General features: G+C 45.2%; 2 protein-coding genes and 1 pseudogene across 2 annotated transcripts in view; 1 reads left to right on the forward strand and 2 right to left on the reverse strand.

The window, feature by feature from the left end:
* LOC131893683 (leucine-rich repeat protein SHOC-2-like) overlaps positions 1-1,033 on the reverse strand; it is a gene marked incomplete in the record, with an annotated part of 4,938 nt that extends 3,905 nt beyond the window's left edge. Inside the window, 2 exon segments of the mRNA XM_059243795.1 lie at positions 182-361; positions 795-1,033. Coding sequence (XP_059099778.1) covers positions 182-262 — 81 coding nt within the window.
* A 2,775-nt stretch (positions 1,034-3,808) lies between these two features.
* Positions 3,809-9,808, forward strand: LOC131892680 (uncharacterized). The gene is made up of 7 exons (XM_059242505.1): positions 3,809-4,053; positions 4,453-4,877; positions 5,495-6,940; positions 7,003-7,436; positions 7,777-7,945; positions 8,353-8,529; positions 9,250-9,808. The coding sequence occupies exons 1-7, from the start codon at positions 3,847-3,849 to the stop codon at positions 9,806-9,808; spliced, it is 3,417 nt and encodes a 1,138-aa protein (XP_059098488.1). The 5' UTR covers positions 3,809-3,846.
* Positions 9,809-9,843: 35 nt separating this feature from the next.
* The window catches only part of LOC131893684 (cyclin-dependent kinase 20-like), a 9,375-nt pseudogene continuing 8,853 nt past the window's right edge, over positions 9,844-10,365 (reverse strand).

Consider the following 10,365-nt stretch of genomic DNA (forward strand, 5'->3'; position numbering starts at 1 on the left):
AAAAAAGAGAGAGATAGGCAATTTAGAGCGTATTCTCGTGGTTGTACGTGTATTTATCCTCATCTAAGTAGATGAGGCAAAAGAGAATGAAAAGGACTATTGATAATCCATCAAAATGACCGGATGTCAGACCTGTTCATTGAAGTGAGGCACGCCGCCCAGAGCCGCTGATGGAACTCAGCGCGGTCTCGCCTTCGCCGCTGCTCTGATGGCCGCCGCTCCCGCCCCCGGACAAGTTCTTGGGGCGGTTCGAGCGCTTCATGGCGATGTCGGAGCGCAGATGCGGGCGTCACGAGCGGGAAACAATCACGGACAGACTCGTCAGTAGCGCCCAATATACACGATCTCAACGGACACGGAACTGAAAGCCACGAGGATACATACAGAACAATCAGCCCGCGGCGGACTTGGGTGGGATATCAGCGATATAAGGTTCCTAAGCGACATCATGTTAACAACGTGACATAAAAACCAAGGCCCCGCTCATTTTGTTCCACGCATTAACCCGAGCTACAGCCAGGGTAACTGGTCAAGGTCATAAACCGGGTCTGCAGGTTAAGGTCAGTTTCGACGGAATCCATCGATCCAATCCGAGTCCGAGCTTTGGAATTGGGCAGGCCCCTATTTGGACCCTCTCTGTCAATTTCCAGGCCAGGGATATCCAGGCCACGATGGACCCGCCCATGAGTCTCCATCGAGAGGCCCTAAAGATGCTGGTCAGCCCACGGACATGCCAGTAAAACAGGCTACCCTCCCCTCTCGACCGCTGAGGTCGAAGCGTGGCCGTACTTTACCCGTAGCGGCCACCGGGTTGTTCCACTCCGGCTGGCGGGAGCGGGAGCGGAAGGCGGGGCCGCATTGCTCTACGTCTGGTTTGGCCACACGGCTGGCGTCCCGATCCGGAGCATTTGACGGGGGCAGGTGACACGGGCTCCGGTCCGATAATACGCGGATGCTGCGGGTTGGTGTTGGTGTGGAGAGAGGCGGGCAGCGGGTCCTTCTTGTATGGGGTTCGGCTGGGCGAGCTCTCTCTCTCCTCTGTCTACAATGTGTATGTACTCAGGATTTGGTGGCCGGGCGAGGGTGTGCTGTTGTCACAGATATATGATATTTGTAGACCATACCTCGCCTAGCATGAGAGAAAAGGCCACAAGATGGACTTGAGCAGCTGCTATGCAAATTTTAGTGTGTAGTGAATCATGGGTGTTCAGTGGCTAGCTTAACGTCATTTGGTGGCAGTTTAACAGATTATGATTGAGCAGATGTTGAGTTGGCTTGATTTCCTTAATGTCAAGACAATTATCTCAAATTACATTTGTTGCCTGTGTAATTATCACTGACTAAACTGAAAATGCAGAACAAACCCTTTAGTTCCAATTTTGTCACCTGGTTGGTAATTATTGACGTTCTAGGTCTAGTGAGGAACTGACCTTGGAGACCCGAGTAGGCTTTGATCCCAGGTACAAACCTGGCAAAAGTGATGATTTTGATCTCCCATTGAATTAGTTTTCTCTCTGGTATCTATTGGTAGAATTGATTGCTTTCAACCATTATGTCCCAATCTTCATACATTTAACCACATATAATGCAAGACAATTAGTGCCTTCAGAAAGCCAACATCATGAAACATCTCCTTTGCGCTTTAGAAGTTATGCATCCTTCGATGTGCCTAAGCATGAATGTTGTACTTTTCCATTTGACTTAAGCTCTTTATCAACCAGTCAAATTAATTTACCAATTGTCAAAATCATATCACTTAGTGAAAGGATTTTTTCAGTCCAACTAATGGGATTCAAAAAAGTAGCCTCCTCCATTATTTGACCTTGGATTAGTGAATCTAATTTCTTGTTGAAGGGCATCTTATCTTGTCCTTTAGTATCAACAATGGGGTATGTCCACGTAGTTTTATGGAAACAAATTTCAAAATACGATTAACCTTAAATTCTACCCAGTTGTATTTCAAAATGTGCGTTCAAGTAACTATCTGATACTTGCATCTCAAAATATGCGCTCACCAAACCATGCCTCAATTTTTTTTTGGGTGCAGAACAGCTGAGTTATGGTCGATTTCTGTCCGCACAAAGTACGAAGGTGGGTCCGATCCAAGATTTACTTCTTACATGATCTATGGGTGTAGGTCTTATGAGTCGAACCGGGTCGTATGAAAGCAGAAGATGGGGAAGTGGGTCTGGATGGACCGCTGGAGCGCCGTGGCTCCTAGGAATGGCAAGAAGGGGTTGGCGAGCGCGTGGATTGAGATGGAACAGTTGCTAGCCGAAAGGAAAGGAAGGATAGAAGGAAGGAGAAAGAGGAGGGACCGGGCGTGCGGGTCGGGAGTGGGTCCAATTGGCCTACGGTTGCTTAGGCCTAGCCCAGATTGGGCGACACAATTCAGGGTAGCGAAAATGCCAATCCTTTAAGAGAATGGGAGACACACGTCGTCTAACTGTTGAATCCAATATAATTCACTTTAACCGATTGTTACTTATTACTCAATCCATTTTGCCACAAAAGCTCCAGGTTTTCTTCTCTTATTATGTCGAAGAAAAAAAAAGAAACAAATGCCGTTTTCGAGGTCAAAAGAGGAAAGAGCAACGATTACATTTTGATGTTTAGAGACGTTAAAACTAAATGGTGTGGCACTTCCTTTTTGTTAGAAAAGGAACAAACTATTGTAATTTCCTTACTTGTAATTTCGATATTACTGTCGGGCTATTCAACCAGTCTTGTTGTCCCTAAATCATGTTTATATGCAGAACTCCTCGGGGGTCATCTATTCAAGTCATGGAGAAGCTAAGGCTATATTCAATCTTTGATCTATTCACCTGTTATCATAACAAACATTTTTCTTTCTCGTTTTTAAGTTGACTGTAACCCTACAAATCGTCGGCTGACGGGCTAGCTGGGGTTAGGCCCTTCCATGTCAGTGTCATCAGTAGAAGAAATGATTTAAAGCGTAATGGCGTCGATTCATCCGCCAAACAAGTTGAAATTGCAATTGTATCTGGTCAAATCATGTCCATGAAGTACTTCTGAAAGCAATCATTTTTCCATTCCTATATGTGGGCTTGTTAAGCCAGTATGCCAGTATCAAATTGAATTTGGTGTGACGGATCTGAATTTTCCCGAAGCACTGAGCGACCAGCTGTTGCGAAAAGAACGGAGGAGTGACGAAACCTTGGGATAAGGTGTCACATCCAATTTGTAACAGTTGAGAATCACTCTGATATATATATGTATTGGAAATGTAGCAAACAACGTATTCAGTATTAGTTTTTATTTCAAAAATGGCGGTCAAGACGGTTTGGACGGCGAAAACCCAACTTTCATTATTTTTCAAAAAGCTTTACTCTCTGGCCACCCTCAGCGTCTTTGTTATTGTTGACATACATTGTTTGATTTCACATCCAAATAATGTGAAACACAGAGGGTGCGTTTTCTCACCGCTAGAGGAATCTTAAGAACATTGCATGCTTTCAACATTTCTGTGAAATTCTACTATAGTTGTTTTAGACGTTCGAATTGGCAGATTATTCAATTGTGATTGGTGACCACAGCCATGCAGCATCAGACACAATGACCAGAAATAGTATCATGTCAATGGATATTGTGTTACTCATCCAAGGATGCTCCATAATATTTCATTATTTATTATTATCAACAAACTTTCGGGTCGATTTTTAGCACGGCTCTATCACAGTTTGAGCCAGAATCTATACCCGAATGTCGCAGGAAAATCTTCGATATAAAAGACGATATAAAATAAATTCAAGAGCGCCCCCTACCGCACGATCAATGAACATGCTTGATTCGTAACTCATTGTCGTATTTTATGCGTGTGGTGACATGTCCGACTCTTCGGGGGGCGTTGTGGGCGGATCGGGGGGCGTGGGTGCCATGACGATCTACATGAAAGAGTACAGCCAATTGCAAAGCCATCACCTACAGAGCCTCCGTGGTGAAAACGCCCTCTTGGACCTGGACATCGTGTGCCAAGAGCGTCACATCCGCGTCCACAAAGTCCTCTTGGCCTCGGCCTCGAAATTCTTCAAGGTTCGTCTTCAATATTTCAATATATCCATCCACCTGAATTCCGATTGGCTGTTCTAAAATCCTTGTCAGGAATCAATGTCTTTTGCCTCTTGGGCCTTATGAAATGGATATATTAGTTGAGAGCCCAATTTCTTGAACCATTCCAACCATTACATCTTAGCTCACTCGGATTCAGTTTCGAATTCCTCCAGTAACCTCTTGTCAAGTCATCAATAGAGCTTAGTCAATTGAGCTCAGCCACGCCCAGAACTGAAATTCTCCCCCACGGTCTCCTATGCAACTTCCAATCCACGTTCTACATATCCCCCCTTTTTTTGGCCTTTTGGGTTCAAGTATGCTGTACCTCATCTGCTTGATGCTAATGCCTGCCCCCTGTGTTCCCTGTGTTCCCTGTGTTAGGATCAGTTATGTCAAGCCAACGTGTTGGTACCCGTCCTGATTCGTTTGGAGGACTTTGGTCTGGACCTGCATTTCGAGGCCGTCAGTTCCGTGATCGAGTTCGTGTATCGCGGACAAGTGGTCATTCCCGGTCAGCGGTTGACGCACGTGTGTCAAGCGGCACATGGTCTGGGTATTCACGGTTTGGTCGATTTCTTGCCCCAAACCTCGGACAAAGTGGACGAGGACGAGGATGGCCCACAGCAGTCGCTGCATCCCGCTCAGACTCTGACGCCCAGGCTGAACGGTCAGAGCGCGGGAGCGGGGGTAGGCGGGGCTGAAGGGGTGGCGTGTGCTAATATTGAGAGTCAGAATGTCCTCTATTCGACCGGATTGGAGTCGTCCGAGCCGCACAACGGCCCTTTTCGGTCCACTCTCGAAGACGGGTGAGTGGTGTTCTTTTTTTTGAACGGTCCATTTTTGGACACGTTTGGAAATTTTGAGCGACTCCATTTTCGACGTTAATAGACGTTTATCAAAAATTCATTTTTCGGAATTTTCTGACCAACCCTGTTTTCCACATTTGTGGATGTTTTTAACAACCCACTTTTGGACCAAACCCCGTTTTCGACACTTATTTTCCAAAGAACATGGATCCAATAAAGATGCGTTTGGTTGATCCGTGACTCGAAATTGTTTGGAAAAGCATTTGAGCATGTTTTAGGTGAAACGAAATTTTGCATAGCGTTCATTTGTTCAAAAAAAAAAAAAATTTTGAAAAAACGTGAGAAAAAAGAAAGAATGATATTAACTAATAACGCAATCAATAACTTCTCCCTTACAATTCAACGGATTCAATGATTAAATTTGTCATCACTGTGCCAACATATCAAGCTTCAGCNTGAAAAAACGTGAGAAATAAGAAAGGTAATGATTAACTAATAACGCAATCAATAACTTCTCCCTTACAATTCAACGGATTCAATGATTAAATTTGTCATCACTGTGCCAACATATCAAGCTTCAGCGCTTGGAATAATCCAGCCTTTGTTTCCAATCCCAGGTCTGGCGCTTATTCGGGCGGAAATTGGCTCAATGGCCAAGCTGTTCAAAGTCCTACCTCCTTAGTGGATCACTCCAATGTCAATCCAAACGGCGGGGGCTCATTTTATTCAGGCTCATCCCAACTCCTCGACTCTCAACCCTACAGCCACCACTCTCAGTATGGAAACACTCCGATGTGTTCAAGCCAGTTCGATGAGCAATACATCGAGCACGAGAATCATCATCCATCATCTCACCCTGAGGGCCATCAAGAGGACACGGTCTATCAATACAACCATCCTTCCTTGGGCGAGCCCGTGTCTGAAATGATTTTAGAGGACACCTTCAACCCCCTAGTGGGAAGCCAGCCCGATGAAGCCCAACTCGACCCGAATCCGGGCGATTTGATCGAGCTTTCGTTAGCCCCGAAAAAGGTCAAGCCCAATGATCAAGACGCGGAGAGCGGTCCGGTGGATTTTCCCATGCCCAAAACGCCTCAGGGGAAGTTGAGAGTGATTGCTCAAAGCATGCTCAACGCCTCTGAGAACATTCAAACACCTAGTCGGGTCCAAGAGAGCCACAGATTGCGAGTGCTCGAGAAGATCCCTCTCCCCGAATCGGGTTCAGCAAGTAATCTCGAAAATGATACTGGTAGTGTGGCGTCAAGTTCTGTCCCATCAGCAGCTTCTCTGTCGACCACGACGACCAAGGCCAATTCCACGGTCATTCAAACCCCATTGAATGCCAATCAAGTGGCGTGGTTGACCTCTCAATGCTCTTCAACGGCGGTTTCCGGGCCAACAACTTCCGAAGAAGAAGCCGTGGATCGAGTGGAGGTACCCGGTGGGACTTGGATCCTGACCAATCCTAAAACAGGCGGGGAAGGGGCGTGGACGGTTCCGGCCGATGACCCTCAGCCCAAGCCTCCTTCCACGGGAGAAGTGGATAAATCATCCAATCCAGGCAATTGGCACCTACTCACCAATTTCTCCCATGACTCCACCCAAGCTCCTCCAGAAGAGTCGGAATCCAAGAAATTAGGCGATCAGATGCTGGCCATTCGGTCTGGTATACCATTAGCATTGCAGACCAAAAAGCGGAAACGGACCAAAGACGATCCCCCGGAATGTGAGAATAGCATCAGCACTACTAAGATGCCCGCTTCCCCGGTCAGCTCCTCCAAGAAAGGTGATCTTGGGATTCGGAAAGATCTCACTTTGCCCTCGGCCCCCAAACCGGGCGAAGACAACGTTTTTCAATCCGAGGATCAAACGCGGGACTCAAACGCTCTACAATTTCCTGTGGTTCAATTGGAGGAAGACGAGGATTGCGAGTTAACCATTCGCGGGATCGCGGAATCCGGACAATCCGGATTGATCCGAACCGCCACGACCAGCGAAGAATATCAATGTGTGGAATGCTCCATGGGATTTCCCAAAGCTGCTCAACTCCGACGACATGTCAAGTAAGAGCACATGCATAATTCAATTCATTTTGATTTATTTAAAAGTTATGTTGGATCGACAGGAGCCTGCACAAGGAAAAGGACCAATTCATGTGTCCGGTGTGCAAGATGGGTGCCATCTTGGGCAAAGAGGATCTCAAGGTCCATTTGTACAAAGAGCACGGGATCGGTGAGATGTTTCGGTGCGAAGAGTGCGATTTCGAGTGTCTGGTCAAAAGTCAATACATCAGCCACGTCTCGTTGCACTCCTTCAAGGATGACAAGCTGAAATGCATCAAGTGTGAAAAGGAGTTTAAGAGTCGCAACGGCTTCAAGCTCCATTTGAAGCAGCATTTCCAAGAGAAATTGTTCCAATGTTCTTATTGCAGTGAGTTCACGTGTGCTCAAAAGCTTTCGCTCATTCGACATTTGGCCACCAAACACAAAAAGGACTTAATGGGCAACGATCTCCAAGAGATCCACACGTGCTCGGAATGTGATTTCAAATCAGTGGCGGGTAAGCAATGCAAGATTTATCTCACCTAGTAGAGCAAAAGTGGACATTGTTCCATGGCGGCCATCAGAAGATGGGTGGAGTTCGTCCGGGTGGATCCCAATCTGGACCTCCGAAGTTTATATTTGAGGCTCAGCAAGTACTTGGAGAGTTTGAACATGACTCTTGTTTCTTTTTTTTTGTTGTTGATTTGGGGAAGAATGACGGATGGATGCGGCTTATATACAACATTGACCTATGGGAGGGTGGTCAGAATTTACTTTCAACGATTCTTATCAATGTGGGTCAGTCTTGGGTGTTTTCCTTCCCCCTTCCTTGACAAACTTCAGTATTTGACTTTCAGATTATCAATTGAAGGACCACATTCTCCGCAAACATACGTCCAAAGACAAAATGCGCTTTCATTGCCAACATTGTGATTACGCTTCGGTTGAGAAAGCGGCCGTGGATCGGCACGTGCGATTCAAGCATACCAATGATCGACCTTATGAGTGCGAGATCTGTGGATTCAGGTACTTGATTCTCAGCACCTTTTGCACTGGGGTGTGATAGAAATAAGACTCGAGTAAACCGATAAACACTTAATTGAGAGTTTCTTCCCGTGTGTCAAATGGCCGGGTAGTGATTCTAAGCGATGGAAATCGAAATTATATGAATGAGTATGTATCTAACTTTGTGCTCAAAGCTCTAAGGTGCAACATGCACCTTATCTACGCTTCGCAGTTACTGAGGCTTTTCTGAACAATACGGGCATTATTTGGAAGTTATTTTTATTCTGGTTGTATAGGGATAAGCTAATTTTGGGAGGTAATCTTGAACGGAAGTTCTTTCAGATATGTGACCTCATTGAACTGGAACAGTCATCAGAGTAAACATAGTACATAAATGATGCTGAATCAGTGTATGTGATTTATTCCAGAACCCACACAACCGCGGCGATGGCGCGTCATAAACGAGGTCACTATTCACAGAAACCGTTTGTGTGCAACATCTGTGGGAAAGCTTACGCAGATTCCAAGCGATTGCGAGATCACAAGTTCCGTCATGAGGGCAAGTTTCCCTTCGTTTGTCAATTATGCGGATTTTGTACCCGAAGGTGAGTATCAAAAATCTTTGTCATCTTTGATGATAGTTCATTATAAGGGCTCGGAAAAGCTCGGAAACTATTTTGTTCATTTTGGAGAAATAGATTTTTATTTTTTTGCAGAAATTTGGAAAAATAACATTCCGAATGATATTTAAATAGCACATTAACTTACCCTGAAATAACTAAAAGATTGAAATATAGGATCATATTTTAGCTTTTTTTTTATCTTTACGACTTCCCCAGAGTTCCTTTCCCTTGACCATCTTCTTCTTAGATTGCATGCATTGGTTGGGATTTATAAACAATTGAAGCGGTGTTTTCCTATTTTTTAGTGAACCATACAATATGCTATTTGAACCTGAATGTCTTAGATTTGGTTATATTGTTACTAATGGTTTTATAAATAATTTAGTTCATTTGTCCTAGATTGTGATTTCTAGATGCTTAGAAATATAGATTCCAATTTTTTGGTCAGTCCCTAAACAAGATAATACGTCACAACCCAAATAGCGAAAAGTTCGCGAAGAACTTGTTTTAAGGAATCTTGCCCCCTAAAACTGCAAAAAATGCTTAGGTAATCAAACGAAGTGTAACTTGTTATTATCCTTTTATAGCTTATTTCCTCGTTCTTTTTTTTTTTTGATTAATTTTTTGACAAAAAATAATATGTATTTTTTCGACCCTTATTCATGACATGATAAACCATACCGCGTTATTCTCAATTTCTAGGAAGGATTCGCTCAATAATCATATGCAAAGACAGCACAAGTCTGAGAAAGTGGACCCTGACCCGGGGGTGGGTCAGGACTCCTTTGAGAGCCATCATGAAGGTAAACCCGCCCGCGTCAAGGCCAATAGTCGGAGTCGACAAAATACGGGAGGCGTGCCCAAGTCTCACATTGTCGGTCATATCAATCAAGATGGAAGCATCCGCCCGATTTGTAATGACCCGGGGGTGGGTCAGGACTCCTTTGAGAGCCATCATGAAGGTAAACCCGCCCGCGTCAAGGCCAATAGTCGGAGTCGACACGAATCGGGAGGCGTGCCCAAGTCTCACATTGTCGGTCATATCAATCAAGATGGAAGCATCCGCCCGATTTGTAATGTGGGCGAGGACGAGCAGAACATACAAACCAGTCCCATGCCCGTGGTCAATGCGGATGAAGTAATCGTCATCAGTCAGAATTCGTCGAGCTCCATCGGATTGGCCAATGAGCTCACCATTCGAGATGAAGGCGGGACTAATCGTGCGGATGAAAGCGGATCCGAGATCGCGGAAGAGGGATAATCCCGCGAGAAGAGAGGCTCGCAAAAGAAATGAACCTAGACCTTGAGTGACAATAAATCCTCAAAGAGGTCTTCGAACTTGGCCGTCTCCATTTTCGTTTCCCAAGCCTCGCTACCAAATGGAGGTGACTGGGCTTCCTTCGCCTTGCTTTTTGAATCGGGATCTTTGCTGGGGATCTTGGGCATGTCCGGTTGACGGGCCGGGAAAGGCGGGACAAAGAAGTACATATCTTGCAACGCTTCTTGGGCCGACATCCGCTTCTTCGAGTCGTACTTGATGAATCGCTTGAACAAGGCTTGGGCTTCGGAAGGTGCATCTGGCACGAGATTTTCCAATGGAATGGCCGTGGTTCGAGGGAAAGTGATCTTCGAGTAGTCCGGCAGATCTGAGAGAGAGATTAACGTAATCATTTGAGAGCACCGAAGGGTCGCAACTTGTCATCGTTCTACTACTTTGAAGATTTATTTTTTTCCAAATCAGTTATGATATTGAACCTGAGCAAAAACTGATGTTTTTTTTTCCATGCTTATTCTGCAAAAATGTACTCATTGGTGACT

This window comes from Tigriopus californicus, chromosome 2 (assembly GCF_007210705.1).
Source record: "Tigriopus californicus strain San Diego chromosome 2, Tcal_SD_v2.1, whole genome shotgun sequence".
Classification (NCBI taxonomy): domain Eukaryota; kingdom Metazoa; phylum Arthropoda; class Copepoda; order Harpacticoida; family Harpacticidae; genus Tigriopus; species Tigriopus californicus.